A 23484-nucleotide genomic window follows, 5' to 3' on the forward strand; every position below is an offset into this window, starting at 1 on the left:
TCAAAAATTTACAGAGGTTGAAATTGTCTTTTCTTTCATTAACAAATGTACAATTGAAATTTCTTGTGATAACATGAATGGATTTTTATTTTTTATTTTATTTAATTTTTTTTTTGAGACAGAGTCTCGCTCTGTCACCCAGGCTGGAGTGCAGTGGTGCGATCTCATCTCACTACAACCTCCACCTCCTGGGTTCAAGTGATTCTCCTGCCTCAGCCTCCTGAGTAGGTGGGATTACAGGCGTGCACCACCATGCCCGGCTAATTTTTGTATTTTTAGCAGAGACAGCATTTCACCATGTTGGTAAGGTTGGTCTCAAACTCCTGACCTTGTGATCCACCTGCCTTGGCCTCACAAAGTGCTGGGATTACAGGTGTGAGCCACCGCACCTGGCCAGATTTTTATTTATTTATTTTTATTTTTATTTTTTTGAGTCGGAGTCTCGCTCTGTCACCCAGGCTGGAGTGCAATGGTGCAATCTTGGCTCACTGCAATCTCTGCCTCCCGGGTTCAAACAATTCTCCTGCCTCAGCCTCCCGAGTAGCTGGGATTACAGGTGCCTGCCACCACGCCCAGCTAATTTTTGTATTTTTAGTAGAGATGGGGTTTCACCATATTGGCCAGACTAGTCTCTTGGCCAGGCTGGTCTCGAACTCCTGACCTCGTGATCTGCCTGCCTTGGGCCTCCCAAAGTGCTGGGATTACAGGCGTGAGCCACCACGCCTGGCCCAGTCTGGATTTTTATTTATTTATTTAGAGACAGAGTTTCACTCTGTTACCCAGGTTGGAGTGCAGTGGTGCGATCATGGCTCACTGCAGCATCTCTCTACCTCCTGGGCTCAAGCAATCCTCCCACCTCAGTCTCCTGAGTAGCTAGGACAAGAGGCATGCATCACCATGCCCAGCTAACTTTTTTTTAGATTTTTTCGTAGAGATAAGTTCTCACTATGTTGCCCAGGTTGGTCTCAAACTCCTGGTCTCAAGCAATCCTGCCATCTTGGCCTCCCAAAGTGCTAGGATTATAGGCATGAGCCACCACACCCAGCTAAACACATTTTTCTTTTTTTGAGACAGGGTTTCTCTCTGTCGCCCAGCTGCAGTACAGTGGCACTATCTCGGCTCACTGCAACCTCTGCCTCCCGGGTTCAAGTGATTCTCATGCCTCAGCCTCCTGAGTAGCTGGGACTACAGGCGCCTGCCACCATGCCCCGGTAATTCTTGCATTTTTAGTAGAGATGGGGTTTTACCATCTTGGCCAGGCTGGTCTTGAACTCCTGACCTCAAGTGATCTGCCACCCTCGGCCTCCCAGAGTGCTGGGATTACAGGTGTGAGCCACCACACCTAGCTGAAAACATTTGATAGATTCTAATTCTGTAGTTTGGGATGGGGTCCAGGAATCTGAATTTTAACAGACACTCCAGGAAATCGATGTAAATGTTTCTCACAAACAATACTATGAAACCACTGACTGAAGCTAGCAGTTCTCAGATGTTTTCGCTTTTTTAAATCTCAAGACTCCTTTGCACTATTACAATTATTGAGGCCAGGTGTGGTGGCTCACACCTGTAATCCTAACACTTTGGGAGGCCAAGGTGGGAGGATTCCTTGAGGAGTTCAAGACCAGCCTGGACAACATAGTGAGACCCTCATAATTACAAAAAAAATTTAAAAAATATTAGCCAGTTGAGGTGGCATGAGCCTGTGGTCCCAGCTACTCAGGAGGCTGAGGTGGGAGGATCAGTTGAGTCCTAGGATTCAAGGCTGCAGTGAGCCACAACAGTACCACTGCACTGCAGCCTGGGAGACAGAGCCAGACCCTGTCTCTAAAAAAAGTTAAAAAAAATTATTGAGGATGTCAGAAAGCTTTTGTTATGTGGGATATATCTGTTGATATATACAGGATTATAAATTAAAACAGGCACACACACAACAAAGAAAAAAAGGCTGAGCGCAGTGGCTCATACTTGTATTCCCAACACTTCGAGAAGCTGAGGTAGCAGTATTGCTTGCATCCAGGAGTTTAAGACCAGCCTGGGAAACGTAGTGAGGCCCACCATCTCTTTTTTTGGTTTGTTTTTTTGAGACAGGGTCTCACTTTGTCTCCCAGGCTGGAACGAAGTGGTGCAATCACAGCTCACTGCAGCTTTACCTCCCTGGGCTCAGGTGATGCTCCCATCTCAGCCTTCTGAGTAGCTAGTGAGAGGTGAAGCCGGCTGGGCTTCTGGGTCAGGTGGGGACTTGGAGAACCTTTCTGTCTAGCTAAAGGATTGTAAATGCACCAATGAGTACTCTGTGTCTAGCTAAAGGTTTGTAAACGCACCAATCAGCACTCTGTCAAAACAGACCAATCAGCTTTCTGTAAAATGGACCAATCAGCAGGATGTGGGTGGGGCCAGATAAGGGAATAAAAGCAGGCTGCCGGAACCAGCGGCACCAACCCCTTCAGGGAGTCTTCCATGTTGTAGGAACCTTGTTTGTAAACCTTGTTCTTCTGCTGTTTGCAATAAATCTTGTAGCTGCCCACTCTTTGGGTCTGTGCCGCCTTCATGAGCTGTGACACTCAGCGTGAAGTTTTGCAGCTTCGCTCCTGAAGCCAGCGAGACCACGAACCCACTGGGAGGGACAGCAACTCTGGACGCGCCACCATTACTAACTGTAGCACTCACCGCAAAGGTCTGCAGCTTCACTCCTGAGGCCAGCAAGACCCCGAACCCACCGTGAAGGAATGAACAACTCCAGATGCGCCGCCTTTAAGAGCTGTAACACTGCGAAGGTCTGCAGCTTCACTCCTGAAGTCAGTGTAGACCACGAACCTAGCAGGAGGAAGAAACTCCGGACACATCTGAACATCTGAAGGAACAAACTCCGGACACACAATCTTTGAGAACTGTAACACTCACCGTGAGGGTCTGTGGCTTCATTCTTGAAGTCAGCGAGACCAAGAACCCACCAGTTCGATACACTGGGACCACAGGTGTGCACCACCACTCTTGGCTAACTTTTGTATTCTTTGTAGAGACAGGATTTCCCCATGTTGGCCAGGCTGGTCTCAAGCTCCTGGACTCAAGCCATCTGCCTGCCTTGGTCTCCCAAAGTGCTAGGATTACGGGCATGAGCCACCGCACCCAGTGAGACCCTATTTCTACAAAAAATACAAAAATTAGCTGGGCATAGTTGTGTGCACCTGTAGTCCTAGCTACTTGGGAGGCTGAGGCAGAAGGATTGCTCAAGCCCAGGAGGTGGAGGCTGCAGTGAGCTATGACTGTACCACTGCACCACAGCCTTCATGAGAGAGCAAGACTTCTATCTCCCTTAAAAAAAAAAAAAAAGTTCAGGGTCTTTTGAGGGTGGGCTTCTACTGAACATTGGACATGTGGAGCTGAGGGCCGGGGTGGAGCACTCCAGGCAGACAGAAAAGCATGAACAAAGGAAAGGAGGCAAGAAAGTGGGGGCTGAGGCAGCTGACCATGGGCTGGAGGAACAAGCCCGTGGAGCTGCAGAAGGGGAAGCACAGGAAGAATTGGCTCCAGGAAGCATTACTGGGCAGGCATATGTATGGTGATACTGGCGAGAGTGAGATCAGCTGGAAAGCTGGGGTGGGAAGGCCTGGACCAGAGTAACAGCAGAGGAAATGAGCAGAAGGCTTGGGTGCGGGAAGCCATCGGGACTTCTTAAATTTGGGGGCATAGAGCAGGATCAGAGACAAGGAGGTGGAAAGTCGCTGGCTAAACTTGCAGCCCACCCCAGGTGCTGTCAGGCATCCAGGTCAGGGTTAGAAATTGGTCGCCTGGAGCTCAGGGCTGGGATTTGGGCTTGTGGTTGACCTGCCTATGGGTGAAAATCATCACCTCCGTATTAAAAGGGATTGCCAGCTGAGAAGGAGCCACGAAGGTGGAAGGAGACCAGGGGAGTCCCAGTCAAGAGGCCGCCTGAGGAACGTTTCAAGGAGAGAGGGTGCTCAGCAGTAGTGGATGATGGGGACACCTCATTGGAATGCCTGGCACATAGCAGACGCTCAATATTTGTGAGCTGAATGAAAGAAAAACCCGGAGTAAGAACATGATACATTCAGGACAAGCAACATGAAAGAAATAGCGGTTGAATTTGGGAGTCAAGAGAATAACTGAGACCCTTTAAGTGGCATAAGGGAGAAAAAAAGGAAAAAATAACTGAGAGATTGTTGCATTTGTTCCAGAAAATGGCTGGGACCTGCCCCAAGGCCAACACTGAGCACAGATAATTGACCATTAGGAAACTCGTCCCGACCGGCAGAGTGGAGGCTGGAGTGGTGTGGGGTTTAATGTGCAACTTTTTTTTTTTTTGAAGGAGTCTTGCTCTGTTGCCCAGGCTGGAGTGCAGTGGCGCGATCTTGGCTCACTGCAAACTCCGCCCTCCCGGGTTCACGTCATTCTCCTGCCTCGGGCTCCCGAGTAGCTGGTACTACAGGTGCCCACCACCACGGCTGGCTAATTTTTTGTATTTTTAGTAGAGATGGGGTTTCACCATGTTAGCCAAGATGGTCTCATCTCCTGACCTCATGATCCGCCCACCTCGGCCTCCCAAAGTGCTGGGATTACAGGTGTGAGCCACCACGCCTGGCCTAATGTGCAACCTTTGTGTAGAGGTTGCAACGTAAATGCAAATGTGAGCCTTTTCCATTCAATCTCAACATTTAGAGATCAGAAAAAATAATATATATAATACCGCTAAATGGCTCACATAATTCCATTACAAATCACTTCTTTCTTCCCACAGTGTGTTTTTCTTTCCCCTTAGAAATAAAGAGGATGTAGCAGGTTCTCTGGCACTGTGACCTTCCTTACAGCTTGCATGTAAGTCCTTTATTTATTTATTTATTTATTTATTTGTTTATTTTTGAGACGGAGTCTTGCTCTGTTGCCCAGGCTGGAGTGCAGTGGTGTGATCTCAGCTCACTGCAAGCTCCGCCTCCCGGGTTCATGCCATTCTCCTGCCTCAACCTCCCGAGTAGCTGGGACTACAGGCACCCGCCACCATGCCTGGCTAAATTTTTGTACTTTTAGTAGAGATGGGGTTTCACCGTGTTAGCCAGGATGGTCTCGATCTCCTGACCTCATGATCCGCCCGCCTCGGCCTCCCAAAGTGCTGGGATTACAGGCGTGAGCCACCGCCCCTGGCCTCTAGTCCTTTTTTAACAAGGTTATTTAAAAAGACTTTACTGGCCAGGCTCAATGGCTCACGCTTGTAGTCCCAACTACTCGGGAGGCTGAGGTGAGAGGATTGCTTGAGCCCAGCAGTTTGAGGCTGCAGTGAGCTATGATTGTGCCACTGCACTCCAGCCTGAGCAACAGAGCAAGACCCTGTCTCAAAATAACTAGCTAGCTAGCTAAGTAGCTAACTAACTTTACTGCTTCTTGAGATTCCTATCCCTGGACATTTAAAAATACATTATTTTAAAAAATGCATTTCCTATTTTTCTGGCTTAGAGAAAGATCATTTTCCTTCATATCTTTCTGGCTTTAAAAATATTACTCTGGGGTGGCTGCTGTGGCTCACACCTGTAATCCCAGCACTTTGGGAGGCCAAGGTGGGAGGATCACTTGAGTCCAGAAGTTCGAGACCAGTCTGGGCAACACAGTGAGACCGTCTCTATAAAAACAAATAGAATTACTCTGAATGGGAGAAGAGGCTGCTGAAGGCCACAGTGGGGAGCAGGGCGCAGACACCCCTGGCACAGTGCCGGCCAGTGGGCACCCCCAGCCTGACTCTATTTGCCAGAGGCTGAAGTCCAGAGGGGTTGAGGGGAGAGCACCGCAGGTCCCTGGGGCCCCTCCCCCGCCTTGATCCCAGGGCGCCCCTGACCTTTGAGCTCCGGTTCCGGCTCTGGCGCGTGCACACTCGCCTGGCCGTTCGGGACCAGCCAGATCGCGGCGGCCTCGCGGGCGGTCTGGTCGGTGAGGTCTTGGCCGCGGGCGGCAATGCTGAGGCTGCTGGCGTCCGGGTGCGCCCGGGGCCCGGGGCCCGGCGTGGGCGCGCGTCCTGCCGCAGGGCTCTGCCACCCGGGGCGCCGCCAGAGCCGCCAGGCTTCCGATGCGCCCCGGAACCAGCCCCCCAGCCCCGAGTTCGTGGCCCGGCCGGTGGGCGTCTGCTCCATGATGCGCCTGCCGGTGCAGACCTCCCCCGAGGGGCTGGACGCTGCCTTCATCGGGGTGCCCCTGGATACTGGGACCTCCAACCGGCCTGGGGCGAGGTAAGGCCGGAAGGATGGGGGCCGGGTACACGTGGAGGGACTGCTTGCTGGCTGTCGGGCATGGAAAGCACCGAGACAGGCGCCCCTGCTGGCCCCGGGTCGAGTTGGAAGCTGGTGGCCGGCTCCAAAATGCCCCTTATGGTTTGAGATGGTTGATTTCCCTGGACCCTCAATAAGCAACCCCCAGGGCTCAACATGGGCGTGGCCTCCCACATCTTAGTGTCATCATTGGTCAAGAAGGGATTTTGGCCGGCCTGGTGGCTCGTGCCTGTAATCCCAGCACTTTGGGAGGCTGAGGCGGGCGGATCACGAGGTCAGGAGTTTGAGACCATCCTGACCAACATGGTGAAACCCTGTCTCTAAAAAAAAAAAAAGCCGGGCATGGTGGCGCCGGCCTGTAATCCCAGCTACTCGGGAGGCTGAGGCAGGAGAATCGCTTGAACCCGGGAGACAGAGGTTGCAGTGAGCTGAGATCGCGCCACTGTGCTCCAGCCTGGGCAAAAGAGTGAGACTCCGTCTCAAAAAAAGAAAAAAGAAGGGATTCTGGAGCCTGAACCTTCTCTGTGTCCCCATCCTGGGGCCTTGCTGGGATGGCTGCTGTGGATTCCTCCCCTCTCCTCTCCCCAGCTTACAGTGGCAGGTGACATTGCATTTGAGAGCAGAAACTGGCTGCCCCTTCCCCAAATCTGAAGATGTCACCTGACTCAAGAAATGCTCAAATGAAGGCAATTTTCCTAGGATCAAGTCGGAAGAAGCAAAATTCATCTTCCTAGTTATTGAACGTCAGCAATTTCTGATTCAGCTCAGCAACACTATATCTGACCGTACTGATCTGAATTATGAAAGCCAGCACTTATTAAATGTCTCCTAAGTGCAAGGTGCTTTGCATAGATTACCTCATTTAATTTACTACAGTGCAAGGTAAATATTTTACAAATTAGGAAACTGAGACTCAGGTAGATCATGAAATTGGCTAATGCCATTTAGTACACTTATTTAGTCTCTTCGATATATAGCCTAGATCAGTGATTCTCAAGTGGGGCGGTTTTGCACTCAGGGGACATTTGGCAGTATCTGGAGGCGTTTTTGGTTGTTACACCTTGGAGGAAGGGCACCTAGTGAGTACAGGCCAGGGATGCTGCTAAACATTCCATTATGCAATACCGCGACATGGAATCATCTGGTCCCAAATTGCTGAGGCTGAGAAGCCCTGGCCTAAGCAAAGCCTGAAATCTCTGCAGATGATGGCTGACAGGATGATTCTTCCTTCTGCAGATTCGGACCTCGCCGCATCCGGGAAGAATCAGTGATGCTTCGGACAGTCAATCCTAGCACGGGGGCCCTCCCCTTCCAGTCCCTCATGGTTGCAGACCTAGGCGATGTGAATGTCAATCTTTACAACCTTCAGGACAGCTGCCGGCGAATTCAAGAGGCCTATGAGAAAATTGTAGCAGCTGGCTGTATTCCTCTGACCTTGGGTAACGTCAGTCTGCAAGAGCCAGAGAAGTTCCCTGCACTCAGGGTTTATTTATCAGGGGCTTGAGTACAGCTACTTCTCCCCTGCAAGCCACTGCAAATGTGCAGACAGTAGGAAAGAGAGCATTGTAATTCATTTATTTTAATCCCTGGGGAGAGAATATTTCACGTGTGTGTGTGTGTGACAGTCTCACTCTGTTACCCAGACTGGAGTGCAGTGGTGCAATCTCAGCACATTGCAACCTCCACTTCCTGGGTTCAAGCAATTCTCCTGCCTCAGCCTCCCAAGTAGCTGGGATTACAGGCGCCCACCACCATGCCTGGCTAATTTTTGTATTTTTGGTAGAGTCGGGGTTTTGCCATGTTGGCCAGGCTGGTCTTGAACTCCTGACCTCAAGTGATCCGCCCACCTTGGCCTCCCAAAGTGCTGGGATTACAGGCATGAGCTACCGCGCCCGGCCAAGATGATGTTTCTAATGACTTTATTTGCGAGGAGAACTGCAAAGAGGGTGTTTTTGTCCTGCTCAGGGTCTACATGAACCTATAGGGCAGCTTTCCCCTTATCCTCACCCCTGACCCACTCTCACTTTTTCTCTTGTTCACAAATACTTCAAATGACAGGGATCTTTTCCTAAATATCCAAATTCATTTTTGCCAAATTAGAGAGCCTAGCCTGCATGGCATAGTGGGAGGAGTGTGGTTTCCCGATGGCATGGTTTGAAGTCTCAGCTGCACTTCCCCCTAGCAATGTTGCTGTATACCGCGCTTGATGCTTCACACCCTCACCTGTAAGATGGGAATGATCACAATAACACCTACTCACTGCATGATGTGAGGGGCATATAATGAAAGTGCACATGAAATGCCCAGCATCATGCATGGCATATCTTTTTTTTTTTTCTTTTTTTTTTGAGACAGAATTTCACTCTTGTTGCCCAGGCTGGAGTGCAATGGCACGATCTCGGCTCACTGCAACCTCCGCCTCCCGGGTTCAAGCAATTCTCCTGTCTCAGCCTCCTGAATAGCTGGGATTATAGGCGCCCGCCACCATGCCCGGCTAATTTTTTTATATTTTTAGTAGAGACGGGGTTTCATCATATTGGTCAGGCTGGTCTCGAACTCCTGACCTCAGGTGATCTGCCCGCCTCGGCCTTCCAAAGTGTTGGGATTACAGGCGTGAGCCATTGCGCCCGACCTATGCACGGCATATCTTAAGCTTCAATAAATGTTAACTATTATTATTATCAGAAAGAATACTTTCCTAGGTCTGTGCTGTCCAGTAGGGTAGCCACTAGCCACATGTGGCTACTTAAATTCTTTTTTTTTTTGAGACAGAGTTTTGCTCTTGTTGCCCAGCTTGGCTCACGGCAACCCCCGCCTCCTGGGTCCAAGTGATTCTCCTGCCTCAGCCTCCTGAATAGCTGGGATTACAGGCGCGTGCTACCACGCCCAGCTAATTTGTTGTATTTTTAGTAGAAATAGGATTTCAACATGTTGGCAAGGCTGGTCTCGAACTCCTGACCTCAGGTGATCTGCCGCCTCAGCTTCCCAAAATGCTGGGATTACAGGCGTGAGCCACCACGCCCGGCCTAAATTCAAATTAATTAAAATATTCAGTTTCTTAGTCATATTAGCTACATGTATGTCACATGTGAATCACATGTGGATAGTGGCTACCATATGGGCCAGTGCAGATAGAACATTCTCATCATCATAGAAGGTTCTATTGAACAGAGCTATTCTAGGCATTTTCCTAGAATACTCTGAAAAGGCAATTCCTAGAGTAGCTCTTGTCTAGTTTCCTCTTTTATTTATTTATTTTTGAGACATGGTCTCACTCTGTCACCCAGGCTGGAGTGCAGTGGTGCCGTCATGGCTCGCTGCAACCTTGCCCTCCCTGGGCTCAGGTGATCCTTCCACTCCAGCCTCCTGAGTAGCTGGGTCTACAGGCGTTTGTCACCATGCCCAGCTAATTTTTGTATTTTTTGCAAAGATGGGGTCTTAATGTATTACCCAGGTGGACCTTGAATTCCTGGGCTCAGGCGATCTGCTTGTCTTGGCCTCCCAAGGTGTGAGCCACTGCGCCTGGTTTATTTTTATTTTTATTTTTTAGAGACGTGGTCTTGCTGTGTTGCCCAGGCTGGTCTCAAACTTCTAGGCTCAAGCTATTTATTTATTTTATTTTATTTTATTTTATTTTTTGAGATGGAGTTTCACCCTTGTTGCCTAGGCTGGAGTGCAGTGGTGCGGTCTTGGCTCACTGCAACCTCCGCCTCCTGGGTTCAAGTGATTCTCCTGCCTCAGCCTCCAGAGTAGCCGGGATTACAGACATGCGCTACCATGCCCGGCTAATTTTGTATTTTCAGGAGAGACGGGGTTTCTCCATGTTGGTCAGGCTTGTCTTGAACTCCCAACATCAGGTGGCCTGCCCGCCTCGGCCTCCCAAAGTGCTGGGATTACAGGCATGAGCCACTGTGCCCGGCAAGCTATTCATTTTTTTGAGATAGTGTCTTACTCTGTCGCCCAGGTTGGAGTGCAGTGGCACGATCACAGCTTACTGCAGCCTTGACCTCCCAGGCTCATTCAGCATCCTGCCATTCGATAAGATCTTACTGTAGCTGTGGTTATAGCTCCCCCCAGGCTGAAAGGGTGAAAATTGAGTTAAGATTATTCAGCTGGGCATGGTGGCTCACGCCTGTAATCCTAGCACTTTGGGAGGCCGAGTGGATCACTTGAGGTCAGGAGTTTGAGACCAGTCTGACCAACATGGTGAAACTCCGTCTCTACTAAAAATACAAAATTAGCCAGGTATGGTGGTACACACCTGTAATCCCAGCTACTCGGGAGGCTGAGGCAGGAGAATCGCTTGAACCTGGGAGGCAGAGGTTGCAGTGAGCCGAGATTGTGCCATTGAACTCCAGCCTGGGCAACAGAGCAAAACTACATCTCAAAAAAAAAAAAAAAAAAAAAAAGAGATTATTCTATGTAATCCTCCAATTCACTTTCCAGATGTTTTCTTCTTCCTCTTTGCAGGTGGAGATCACACAATCACATATCCCATATTGCAAGCAATGGCAAAAAAGTAAGTCTCAAATGGCTTGGGCCCAGCAAGATTTCAAAAGCCAGAAGCTAGGGAATGAGTTATTTGCTGTTTGGTGGCATTAGGTGACTGCTGCTGGCTCAGGTTATGAGCTGCTTCTGGGGATCAAAGTTAAGGTTGAGCTCCAGGTGTCTCTGTCAGTCACCAGCTAGAAGCCAAGACAATTTATTATTAACACTTCTGGCCACCCTCCCTTGCCCTAGATCTCTCCTGGTATGTGTGCTCAGCATTTTCAACTTGCTTCTGTTTTTGGAAGATGAGCCTCTAGTGAAATACACAACCTCAGTTAACTTCAGTTTCTGTTTTGCTTCAATGGCCAAAAACAAACACTGACAGGCACAATGGTGGACCTTGCTGAGAGGCCCTTGTTTCCTCCTGAAAGGGCACCTTTCCCAATCAAAAGACTGATTTGCCAGTAGTGGAAGTCTACCCAGGATTGGGCGACTTTGGCTAATTTAGTTTGAGAAAGAGACAGAAGGACCCGGGTGGAGGGTGGCAGCTGCAGAATGTGTCTGTGGAAGCACATGTGGGTGGCATTCTGGTTGGAGGTGGGAGGGTGCAGGTCTTTGCTCAAAGCTGCATTTATTCCTCACGGATTTGGATCCGATGTTTATTTTGGGTGGCTGGCAGGGGTTGATGGAGGTTATGGAGAGAGCTGGATTAAAGCTTCCTCTTCCTCGGTTGGAGAAAGGGTGTGTCTTGGTTTAGTTAAGCCTTCAGCCAAGCTCCCCTGTGCCACCACCCTTGATTCTCATCCTGTCTCTAAGTGAAGCAAATTCTGGGTGATAGGTGTGGGTGGCAGCCAAAACATGTCTATTTCCTGCCTGACTTCTGTGAGTTTATTGTTCCTCTGAGATGCTAAGTGATCTCAAGAAGACAGGAACCAGTTGCAAGGCAGAAAACGGATGCCAGGTCTCCCCTTTTTGGCTGTGAATTGTCACCAAGTTTTGGTGGCCTGAAGGGTGGCTGTGCTAGGGCCCCACAGGGAGGGTTGGCCTCTGAGCTGCCCTGTTGTCGTCAGGCATGGCCCAGTGGGGCTGCTGCATGTGGATGCGCACACGGACACGACCGACAAGGCCCTAGGAGAGAAGCTCTACCACGGGGCGCCCTTCCGCCGGTGTGTGGATGAGGGTCTCCTGGACTGTAAGCGTGTGGTGCAGATTGGCATCCGGGGCTCTTCCATGACCTTGGATCCCTACAGATACAACCGGAGCCAGGTAACAGACCGAATGCCCCCCACCCTTGCCCCTCAAAATGCCTTCCTCTCCGTTGCCTCACCAGTGGCAACCAGGGATTCAGCAGGGGCTTTACTAATCAAGTCTGAAAGCAGGGATAAAAGGCTGAGTTTGCATCATCAGGGGCATATGGAGCATAGGAGTGAGGAGGTTGGTTTATGGGCCATGGGAAGTCTATCGCTGGACGGGGGAGACAAGCAGAAATCGACCAACCCCTCGGACGGTGCTGGCTTAGAAGAGGGGAGGAGGCTGGGCACAGTGGCTCACACCTGTAATCCCAGCACTTTGGGAGGCTAAGGTGGGTGGATCACCTGAGGTCAGGAGTTCGAGACCAGCCTGGCCAACATGGTGAAACCCCGTCTCTACTAAAAATACAAAAATTAGCCAGGTGTGGTGGTACGCACCTGTAATCCCAGCTACTCGGGAGACTGAGGCAGGAGAATTGCTTGAACGTGGGAGGTGGAGGTTGCAGTGAGCTGAGATGGCGCCACTGCACTCTAGCCTGGGCGACAAAGTGAGACTCTGTCTCAAAAAAAAAAAAAAAAAAAAAAAGGGGAGGAAGTCCGGACTGAAGATGAGTTGCCACCTTCTTAGTTCTGGTCCTCATACCCTCTAGGCAGAATGGCTCTCAGATAGACATGTATGACAAGACCCCAATGGAACAGACCCAAATCCCTTGCTTTTAGAGTGTGCCAAGGCCAGTCTTCTGGACAGAGCAATTCAAAAGGTGCTAGTGTGAGCTGCTGTTTCCCACTCTTGCTTTAGCAAAGCTTCTCTCTGATTCCAACTCCATCAGTCAGCTTTGACCCTGCTTCCTTACCACTCATTGTCCCTCCCTTCCTCACCTGTAAAATAGGATAGTTCCCTCTTCATGGAGATGGAGGATCAAGTGTCATGTGCACACAGAGCTGAGCATGGGGCTGGCAAACAGGAAATGCCCTGTAAATGCTGCCAGACAGAAACCTCAGTCCCTGTCTCTGCAGGGCTTCCGGGTAGTCCTGGCTGAAGACTGCTGGATGAAGTCGCTGGTTCCTCTGATGGGGGAAGTCAGGCAGCAGATGGGAGGCAAACCCATTTATATCAGCTTTGATATTGACGCTCTGGATCCTGCCTATGCGCCAGGGACAGGGACGCCTGAAATTGCTGGTCTCACTCCTAGTCAGGTAAGGAGATTCCACCAGTGAAGATCCTGGGGGTGGAGACACTTAACACCCGTTTTCCTGGGACTTGAAGCGAATCTTTAGGAATCAGGATAGGATTTTTGTTTGTTTGTTTGAGACGGAGTCTCACTCTGTCGCCCAGGCTGGAGTGCAGTGGTGCGATCTCAGCTCACTGCAACCTCCGCCTCCCAGGTTCAAGCGATTCTCCTGCCTCAGCCTCCTGAGTAGCTGAGATTACAGGCACACACCACTACGCCCGGCTAATTTTTGTATTTTTAGTAGAGATGGGGTTTCACCATGTTGGTCAGGCTGGTCTCGAACTCCTGATCTCATGATCCACTCACCTCGGCCTCCCAAAGTCCTGGGATTACGGGTGTCAGCCACCGCGCCTGGCTGCCAAGGTAGGATTTTAAGAGCAGAGCACCTAGGCCTTTTCTGTTCTCTGGGCTGAGGATAAGTTTGAATTCCCTCTTACTGAAGGGTGATTGATTTTGGCAAGGGCCTTCATTTCCTATCTGGGATATAATAGTCCCTTATTTTGTCCTTTATTTGCTCTTCCTGCCTTCAGTTCATCTGTCATGAAAACAACAGTTCATGGGAACAACATTATAGTATCCTCTCTTAAGAACACTAAACTTGGCCGGGCACGGTGGCTCACGTCTATAATCCCAGCACTTTGGGAGGCCGAGGCAGGTGGATCACGAGGTCAGGAGATCGAGACCATCTTGGCTAACACGGTGAAACCCCGTCTCTACTAAAAATACAAAAAAATTAGCTGGGCGCGGTGGCGGGTGCCTGTAATCCCAGCTACTCAGGAGGCTGAGGCAGGAGAATGGCATGAACCCAGGAGGCAGAGCTTGCAGTGAGCCGAGATAGAGCCACTGCAGTCTGGCCTGGGCGAAAGAGTGAAACTCCGTCTCAAAAAAAAAAGAACACTAAACTTGGCCAGGTGTCATGGCTCACGCCTGGAATCCCAGCACTCTGGGAGGCCGAGGCGGGTGGATCACAAGGTCAGGAGTTCGAGACCAGCCTGGCCAAGATGGTGAAACCCTGTCTCTACTAAAAGTACAAAAATCAGCCAGGCACGGTGGCAGGCGTCTGTAATCCCAGCTACTGACGCCTACAGGCTGAGGCAGGAGAATTGCTTGAACCCTGGAGGCCGAGGTTGCAGTGAGCTGAGATCGTGCCACTGTACTCCAGCCTGGGCAACAGAGCAAGACTCCACCTCAAAAAAAACCCAACCAACCAACCAACCAACCAAAAACACTAAACTTGGCCGGGCGCAGTGGCTCACACCTGTAATCCTAGCACTTTGGGAGGCCAAGGCATCAGGCGGGTGGTTCACCTGAGGTCGGGAGTTTGAGACCAGCCTAACATGGAGAAACCCCATCTCTACTAAAAATACAAAATTAGCCGGGCATGGTGGCGCATGCCTGTAATCCCAGCTACTCGGGAGGCTGAGGCAGGGGAATCACTTGAACCCGGCAGGCTGAGGTTGCGGTGAGCCGAGATCATGACATTGCACTCCAGTCTGGGCAACAAGAGTGAAACTCCATCTCAAAACAAACAAAAACACTAAACTTATCTTTTTAGGGTTAAATTTAAATAAAAGTGCATACAACGGGCCAGGCGCAGTGGCTCAGGCAGTAACCTCAGCACTTTGGGAGGCCAGGGTGGATGGATCGTTTGAGCCCAAGAGTTTCAGCCCAGCCTGGGCAACATAGTGAGATCCCATCTTTACTAAAAATAAAAATAAAAATTAATCTGGTGTGCTAGTGTGCACCTGTAGTCCCAGCTACTAGGGAGGCTGGGGCAGGAGGATCAACTGAGCCTGGCAGGTCAAGCCTTCAGTGAGCCGTGATCATACCACTGCACTACAGCCCAGGTGACAGAGACCCTGTCTCAAAAATAAATAAATAAATAAATAAAAGTGCATGTGATGGCACAATTACCTGCCAAGGTAAGCTCAAGAGTTTTAGAAACACCCAAATAAAGCTCCAATAATGTGTGCTGGGAGTAAATGCACGGGGGCAGAATGGTTATGACTAGAATCTCCCCAAGGGCAGGACCTATGTATTGTTCCCTACCTTGTCCTTGGAGCCTAGGACAGTGCCTAATACAAATAGTAGGCACTCAAAGACATTTGAGAGTAAATGAATGAAGACTGCTTAAACCTAATCAAGTACCTTACATTCTCTTAAGATCTTAAAGGAGGGTGGCCATAACTCTCTCTCTTGAAATGGCTGTAACCATCCTCTCTTCTCATGAGGGATTTCTGAAACACATTCCTCATCCCTCTGCTTAGCAACCTTCTGGGCTTTTCACCTGCAGGATGGGAACCCTTTCAGACAAGGTCACTCTCTTCCTATCAGTCTCCCTCACTTATTCCGTCTTCTGGCCACATCTCACTACCTGAACTTTTCCCATCTTGGTGCCTTTGCCTGTGTTTTTCCCTCTGCCTGGCCTATCCCTTGAACTGGGTATTTCCACGTTGGGGAAGCCTTACCCACCTCTCCAGGCTGTTACCTGTTCTGATACCATTCTGGGCTTGCTTTTCTTGAAGCCCTTGGTACATGACATTGAAACGATTGGTTTCCTTGTCTCCATCACCACACCATGCAGCCCTGAGGAGCAGGGACTGTGTACGCATTATCTGTGTCTCTGGGAGGCCTGCCAGTGTGCCTGGCAGTCAACAAATGTTTACGGAGGGAAAGCCAATTCCAAGTCAAAGGGTGGCGTGTGCTGGGAAAAGCTCTACTGGGTGCTTTTCACTGTAAATGATTACCACTGTGGACAACTCAGTCTTGATCTTGAATAGGCTCTGGAGATCATCAGGGGTTGTCAAGGCCTGAACGTGGTGGGCTGTGATCTTGTCGAAGTTTCACCACCGTATGATCTTTCTGGTGAGTAAGCAAAGAGACTGTGATCCATGGGCAGCCGGTAGCTTAAATTACACAAAGCTAGTTAATAAGTAGAAAATGGGGCCAGGCGTGGTGGCCCAAGCCTGTAATCCCAGCACTTTGGGAGGCCGAGGTGGGCAGATCACCTGAGGTCAGGAGTTCAAGACCAATTTGGCCAACATGGCGAAACCCCATCTCTCTAAAGATATAAAAATTAGCCAGGTGTGGTGGCACACACCTGTAATCCCAGGTACTCAGGAGGCTAAGGCAGGAGAATCGCTTAGAACCTAGGAGGCGGAGGTTGCAGTGAGCTGAGATTGCGCCACTGCACTCCAGCCTGGGTGACAGAGCGAGACTCCATCTCAAAAAAAAAAAAAGGATGAGTCCCTTATATGACTTGGGGAAGCAGCTGAGCATGTCCAATGGTGAAGAAAACACACCTATTACTGCACACCTTACAAACATGAGCTCATTAACCCTAACAAAACCCCTAGGAGGTAGGTAAGTATCATTAGCTTGCCCACCAATCAGCAGAAGAGAAAGAAACCAGCCTGCAGTCTAGTGACAGGGTGGCCCAATCCCCGTCTCCTTTGATGTTTCATTGCAAAGTGAATTCTAAAGCATAAATAATATATGTTAATATTTATCAAATAGGAACTTAGCTGGTTAAGATCTTCAAAGCAGATGCCATCCCAATAATTTTAATGTAGACAAGCTTATGGAATTAGGCCTATCAACCTCAGAGGGTAGATAATACAGTACACATCATTATTATAGGTTCTCCTTTGAGAAAAATCTGTTCTCAGAGTAAACAAAGAACTTTCTGAATTTTAAAATATGATTCCCAAATGATGCTTGATGGAGGCAGAGAGCCTGGGCAAGCGTGTTCACAGCTGGCGGGCACCCTAGAGGGGTGCACAAGACAGGGCTCTGGAAAAGGAGGCACAAGGGGAAGAAAGCTGAGGAGTCCCAAGGCTTGGCTCAGGGGGTGGTCTGCAGGGTATTCATGTGAGGTTTTACTTTTTCGTAGGGAACACAGCCCTGCTGGCGGCTAACCTGCTGTTTGAGATGCTGTGTGCTCTCCCCAAAGTGACAACCGTCTGAGTCTTGTGCTCTTCAAGACAAAACAGATTGCGTCGCTGACAAGTTCTCAAGAAGAACTTATGAGTAAGCAGTCTGAGAACTAAAGAGTTTATGCCAAGAAAACTTTCTGCTGAAAGTGTCATTGCTGGCTGTGAAGTCGGGATAGTCAGTAGAATTCTCACCCAAACAGCAACATTTCTAAGGAACTTGGATTAATTGGGAAAAAAAAAAAAAAAAAAAGGAGTACTTGTACTGCTTTGATTTTTTTTCGTTTGATGAAAGATGGAGGATAAAGGGGAAGTGAGGAGAATTTCTTTCAAGATTATCTAAACATTAGAAACATGACATTTAAAAAAGCTATGAAATAATACTGTATAAGAATTCCATATTTCTATATCCTCCTTTTAAACATTTTTTTTTTTTTTTTGAGATAGAGTTTTGCTTGTCACCCAGGCTGGAGTGCAATGGCATGATCTCGGTTCATTGCAACCTCCGCCTCCCGAGTTCAAGTGATTCTCCTGCCTCAGCCTCCTGAGTACCTGGGATTACAGGTGCCTGCCACCACGCCTGGCTAATTTTTATATTTTTAGTAGAGACAGGGTTTCATCACATTGGCCAGGCTGGTCTTGAACTCCTGACCTAAGGTGATCTGCCCGCCTCAGCCTCCTTAAAGTGCTGGGATTACAGGCATGAGCCACCGCGCCCAGCCGCTTTTTAAAATTTTGATGATCTGCTTCCTAGAGTATTGAGTATCTTCCTTTAAAATACAGCTCCTCCTCGGACGCTGCAGTGAGCTGAGATCACACCACTGCACTCCAGCCTGGGTGCCAGAGCAAGACTCCATCTCAAAAAAAAAAAAAAAAAATACAGCTTCTCCTATGAGGTGCTTAGGGCTGCATCTTGGTTTTAGGACCACTGTGAACGTAAGTAAAAAGTATAAAATAACACGGAGAGCCTAATGAAGAAACTTCTTGCTCAGAGGCCTAGAAGGGTACACAAAATGTCTTCTAAACTAGAAAACCTAAGGCCGGACACGGTGGCTCATGCCTGTAATCCCAGCACTTTGAGGGGCCGAGGTGGGCAGATCACTTGAGGTCAGGAGTTCGAGACCAGCCTGGCCAACATGGTGAAAACCCATCTCTACTGAAAATACAGAAATTAGCTGGGCGTGGTGGTGCGTGCCTATAGTCCCAGCTACTCAGGAAGCTGAGGCAGGGGCATTGCTTGAACCCAGGAGGTGGAGGTTGCAGTGAGCTGAGGTCATGCCACTACACTCCAGCCTGGGTGACAGAGTGAGACTCCGTCTCCAAAAAAAAAAAAAACAAAAAAACAAAAAAAAAAACCAGGCCGGACCCAGTGGCTCACGCCTGTAATCCCAGGCCTAGGCGGGAGTATCACCTGAGGTCAGGAGTTCAAGACCAGCCTGGCCAACATGGTGAAACCCCGTCTCTACTAAAAAACAAAACAAAACAAAACAAAACAAAAAAACCCCAGAAAACAAAACAAAACTGGAAAACGTCAGCTGGGCTTTTTTTTTTTTTTTCTGAGATGGAGTCTCGCTCTGTCCCCCAGGCTGGAGTGCAGTGGCCCGATCTTAGCTCACTGCAATCTCCGCCTCCTGGGTTCAAGCAATTCTGCTGCCTCAGCCTCCTGAGTAGCTAGAATTACAGTCATGCGTCACCACGCCCGGCTAATTTTTGTATTTTTAGTAGAGACGGGGTTTCACCATGTTGGCCAGGCTGGCAGCTGGGCTCTTAATGTTACTTACTGTAACTCACTTCCTGTAAGACTCAATCTACTCTTCAAGTTGATGTACCCTCTATGACTGTAATTCCTGAAATCTGCAGTTATGCTGTGGTGATCTTAAGCGTGTGTTGAGTGCCATGCAAATTCAATTCTGTTGATAATGTGTCCATAATCAAATCATCATCTTGCAATGCAAGGGCTACCCCATAATTATCAGACATTAAAATAGTTTATTTCTTTTTCCATTCTGTAATCTTAAAATAACATCAGCTTCAGTGCCTGTTCACAATACAAAAAAAGTCAAAAAACAAAAACAACACCCAAAACATAAAAAAGAAACAATTTGCCAAATAAGTTATTTGTTCCTAAGAGTATCAAAAGTGCAAAATATTCACCTTCTTTTCAGATCTCTCCCAAGCATAATCATCCTCCTTGACAAACTGAACAGACAGATTCAGCAGCTGCCACACTGCACTTGTTTTTAGGGGACAATGTCAGACAGGTGGATGTGAACTACAGTTCATCTGTAAAGATGTTTGGCATCAGCTTTTAAAGAATTCTAGTTAACAAAACAGGTCTGGGTATGTGCTTCCAATCTCTATTCCCAAACAAAGGAAATCACTAAAAAAACAGTCAGATCACACTTCTTTTTATAACAGAAAAATATTTATGTAATGATGGCAGCTGCAAATTGATTGGGATGTTAATAAATAAAAAGGAACAAGTATCAACAAGCTGCAAATGAGGAAGAAACCAACCTACCTGAAAACTACAACCAAATTCTCATGGCTAATAAGTGATGGCAGTGAGACCATGGCCCCTAATGGAAGTTAGGGCAGCCTCACCCACTGAAATGTTGTTTAGTTGGAGCTGATAGCCTCAGTGTTAGATAAAAATTGTGCAACTAACACCTGAGCAACAAATTTTTTTTTTTTTTGGAAATTGGCATGTATTCTGCAAAGACTTGTTTTAGGCCAGTTTTACCCCATCTGCTAAACGCAATGCATAGTCTGTATCAACCAGAAGAACCCATCTCTAAAAACATCAATGTTGATAGTCAAAGACCACTGTGTTAGAACCAAAATCGGGTCTTGTATGATTACATACATCAGACAGAGCAATGGTGGCACAGGCTGAGCATGACAATGGCTCATATGTTTGACACAAAAGTAAACAAATTCATGGATGCATTCAGGAGGAATGCCTTGCATGGACAAGGGTAAAGTTCAATTTAAAATAAAAGCTCCCTAATATTCTCATAGGGCACCAGCTCTAAACCGGTCTGTAGAAGAGCTTTTGGGCCGAAACATCTGCCAGGAACATTGCCAATCCCATCACTACTTTCATTTCCTAGTGCAAATGGAAGGTGCAGCTGTTTGAAGGTGCTTTTTAAAAGATCAAAAGATGACTTGAAGAGATAAAAATGTTTAAAAATGAACAAATCTGGCATGGTGGCTCATACTGATAATCCCAGCACTTTGGGAGGCCAAGGTGGAAGGACTGCTTGAGGCCAGGAGTTTGGGACCAGCCTGGGCAACATAGCAAGACCTCGTCTCCATTAAAAAAAATATAAATAAATACACTTGGAGAGTTTTTGGTTTTCAGAAATTAAAGTCAGGAATTTCATTAGTACAGAAATTAAAAATAAAAACCTACTACCAAACCAAAAGACCACTCATATAAGCAATCTGGCCATAAAATACCTAGAAAGTAATATTGAGGACTGATGTATCAAGGAGCCAAATGAATTCCTTGACCATTTCTAGTTGGACCAGGTGCCATGAGATACAGCATTCAGAGGAAGTGTCCATTTTTAGAGGATCATATGGAAGAATGAAGCCTGGCAGTGATTTATTTTTTAATAAAGCTACAGACTCCATGAAAACTACAGGAATTCCTGGCCTTAAATAATTTATTACTTACCAATGTAGCTCAAGATTTAAATTATTCAGGATCCAAGTGGCTTAGTTTAAAGCATTAAGATTAAAGAAATACTAACTTAGCTGGGAGTGGTGGCTCACGCCTGTAATCCCAGCAGCACTTTGGGAGGCTGAGGCAGGCAGATCACCTGAGGTCAGGAGTTCGTGACCAGCCTGATCAACATGGAGAAATCCCGTCTCTACTAAAAATACAAAATTAGCCGGGCTAATTACATGGTGGCACATGCCTGTAATCCTAGCTACTCAGGAGGCTGAGGCAGGAGAATCACTTGAACCTGGGATGTGGAGGTTGCGGTGAACCGAGATCGCACCATTTCACTCCAGCCTGGGCAACAAGAGTGAAACTCTGTCTCAACAACTAAAAAAAAAAAAATAATAAAAAAAAAGAAATACTTAGTAAATGTCCCATCACTGATTTTCACCCTTCACAAAGCCACCAAAGGCACCTTGCTTTGACATTTGAACGGACCACTCTTTGAAGCTGTCCAAACTCAAACTCAGAACCACTGGTCATTCTGCCCTGAAAAATAAAAGGCATGCTCTCTAACTGGCTGGTATGAGCCAGCCTGGGGTCCACTATATCTGGAGCTCAGCACGCTCAGGTGCTGATGGCCAGTCTGACCCCAATACTGGTGAAGCAGCTCTAAGTTAAGAGTGAAAACAATGAAGATGAGACATCAAAATACAGCCCAGAAGTGGAAAGTAAGCCTTTTGCAAAATGGGAGTCTAGAACAAATCTTGGCTCACTTCCTGCAAAAGATGACTTGAAGAGACAGCACTTTTAGGGTAACAGTGTTCAAAATACAATTGTTGAGAAATTTTAAGTTCCTTGATACAAAGACATGTTTGGTATTTTACTAAAGAGACACTATTGAAGAGATTCCTTAAGCCTGACTCATAGCAGGTGAGAATAATTTCTCTTCAGTTTAACATCTACTGGCTTTATAGCAGCTTATCTCTACGTTCAGAGAACAAGATTACAAGTTATGGCTCCTAATATCCATACCCTAAAATCGATAAGAGGCAGAAAGGCATCTGAAGACATACATGTCAACGGCTCAAAGTCATCACAGTACTTCTCGCTGTGCAGACCCCTCCCCTGGCTACCAGCAGCGCTGGGGCGGCGGATGGGATGCTCACAGCGTGTCTCAAGGCTGCATCGCTTCAGCCACTGCTCAGCCTCCCTTTCCTTTTCTTGAGAACTCACATGCAGAACTCCCGTTTATTCCTTTTCAAACTGTGGCCAACAAACTGTTGTTGGGGGATACCCCCAAAATATACGTTTAGCCACTTACTCCCAGAACAACCAGTAAACGTGAGATTGCTTGGAAAGGGGCCTTTTTCCAGATGCGGGGCTAGAAGCTGCCGTGGGTTGTTCAGGGTTAGGAGCATGCGCCATGGCAGTAGCACAGCAGGGCCGGGATTGGGGAAGGGGGCCAATGACCCAGCCTGCACGACAGGCTCATGAGGGTCCGCCAGATGCCGCTTGCAGGGTGGAGCCCTGTGCTTCTCCAAGACACAGGACAGGAGGGTGGGTGAGCATGGGACAGGGACAAGAAAGGAAGAGGGGATGAGCAGTCTATTTTCAATGGTGTGGCATTCAGTGGGGAAAAATAAAACCCAGAGGAAAAGATTTTCATCTAGGGGATTCAAACTGGTGGTGTTTTTCATTTCTAGGTTAGAACAGGACAAAGGAAAGATTCTTCTAGCCATGGTTCTAGAAGAGCAATCTAAAATCTATACTCTGTTCATTGTGGTAGTTTGAGTCCTGAAAATACCTGTTCACAGGGGCATGTTAAAAAGTCTGAAGAGTTCAAATCTCTTTGGAAAATCCTCTCAGTCTAGTTCAGGCCATGATGGGATATAAAACCTCTGTAAGGAGCCCTCCAGCAGGCGTTCCATCCATAAAGAGAGCTTGCTCAACTTTCCTTTGATGGGCCTGGATCCAAGGCCACAGGAAGGTTTCCCTCGAGATTCACCCAGGTAGAGGAAAGAGTCAACATCACTGCACGACCCTATGGCTTCCTCCTCTTCGACTGTCTTTTGGGGCTTGAAGAGGCAGAAGTATTTCTTGTGGCCATTCAGAGCCAGTACATAACCAGTGTAGTCACGCTCCATGAAATGCTTATCATATTGGTTTGGGATTGGAGCTGCATCTTGAGCAAATTCTAATAAGTATTCTAGCCATTCTCTGTGTTTATCTAGACTCAGGAAGGAGAAGTGTAGGCAGCTGCTCCTGTAGGAAGAAGAGAATTGAGGACTCAGGGCATTTCCTGACACATTTAATTGCTGAGAAAATAAATACCCCAGTGAGCCTTAAAATAATAGGAAAACGCTTTGTGTTGGATGGGGCCTGAACACAGAGAAAAAGAAGGCCTTCTGTGGGAGCCAGTGCCTCTCCAGCAGCCGCGACACTTCAATCACCCATTCCCCCATCGCTTGCTTGGTGGAACTTAACATTGCTCTTCTGGAAAATACACAAGGGCTAGAGAACAGTAACTGAAAGGGCTCAGGGAATAACACTGAGTTCAAGCTTTTCTGTTCAGAACCAACAAAACACGAAGTGAAGTGGGAAAAGAGGTCCCTGTCGCAATGGCTCAGATGTCTGGATTGG

At 48.0% G+C, this 23484-nt stretch overlaps 2 protein-coding genes across 5 annotated transcripts in view; one reads left to right on the top strand and one right to left on the bottom strand.

The window, feature by feature from the left end:
• Window positions 1–5835: 5835 nt before the first annotated feature.
• AGMAT (agmatinase (putative)) lies at window positions 5836–19172 on the top strand. Its single transcript, XM_004024720.5, has 7 exons — window positions 5836–6230; window positions 7506–7708; window positions 10740–10788; window positions 11828–12023; window positions 13025–13204; window positions 16020–16104; window positions 17132–19172. The coding sequence occupies exons 1-7, from the start codon at window positions 5959–5961 to the stop codon at window positions 17203–17205; spliced, it is 1059 nt and encodes a 352-aa protein (XP_004024769.3). The 5' UTR covers window positions 5836–5958; the 3' UTR covers window positions 17206–19172.
• DNAJC16 (DnaJ heat shock protein family (Hsp40) member C16) overlaps window positions 19141–23484 on the bottom strand; it is a 44667-nt gene continuing 40323 nt past the window's right edge. For all 4 annotated transcript variants that reach the window (XM_019011457.4, XM_055385154.2, XM_055385170.2 and 1 more), the window contains one exon: window positions 19141–23106. In XM_019011457.4, coding sequence (XP_018867002.4) covers window positions 22707–23106 — 400 coding nt within the window. In that variant the 3' untranslated portion in view covers window positions 19141–22706. The remainder of the gene's footprint in view (window positions 23107–23484) is intronic.

The sequence above is a fragment of the Gorilla gorilla genome, chromosome 1 (genome assembly GCF_029281585.2).
Source record: "Gorilla gorilla gorilla isolate KB3781 chromosome 1, NHGRI_mGorGor1-v2.1_pri, whole genome shotgun sequence".
In the NCBI taxonomy this organism is placed as follows: domain Eukaryota; kingdom Metazoa; phylum Chordata; class Mammalia; order Primates; family Hominidae; genus Gorilla; species Gorilla gorilla.

Coding starts and splice junctions, on each gene's coding strand:
- AGMAT (XM_004024720.5), top strand. CDS start 5,959: ATGCTGAGGCTGCTGGCGTCCGGGTGCGCCCGGGGCCCGGGGCCCGGC. Junction 13,205..16,019: donor CTGGTCTCACTCCTAGTCAG/GTAAGGAGATTC, acceptor GATCTTGAATAG/GCTCTGGAGATCATCAGGGG. Junction 16,105..17,131: donor ACCACCGTATGATCTTTCTG/GTGAGTAAGCAA, acceptor ACTTTTTCGTAG/GGAACACAGCCCTGCTGGCG.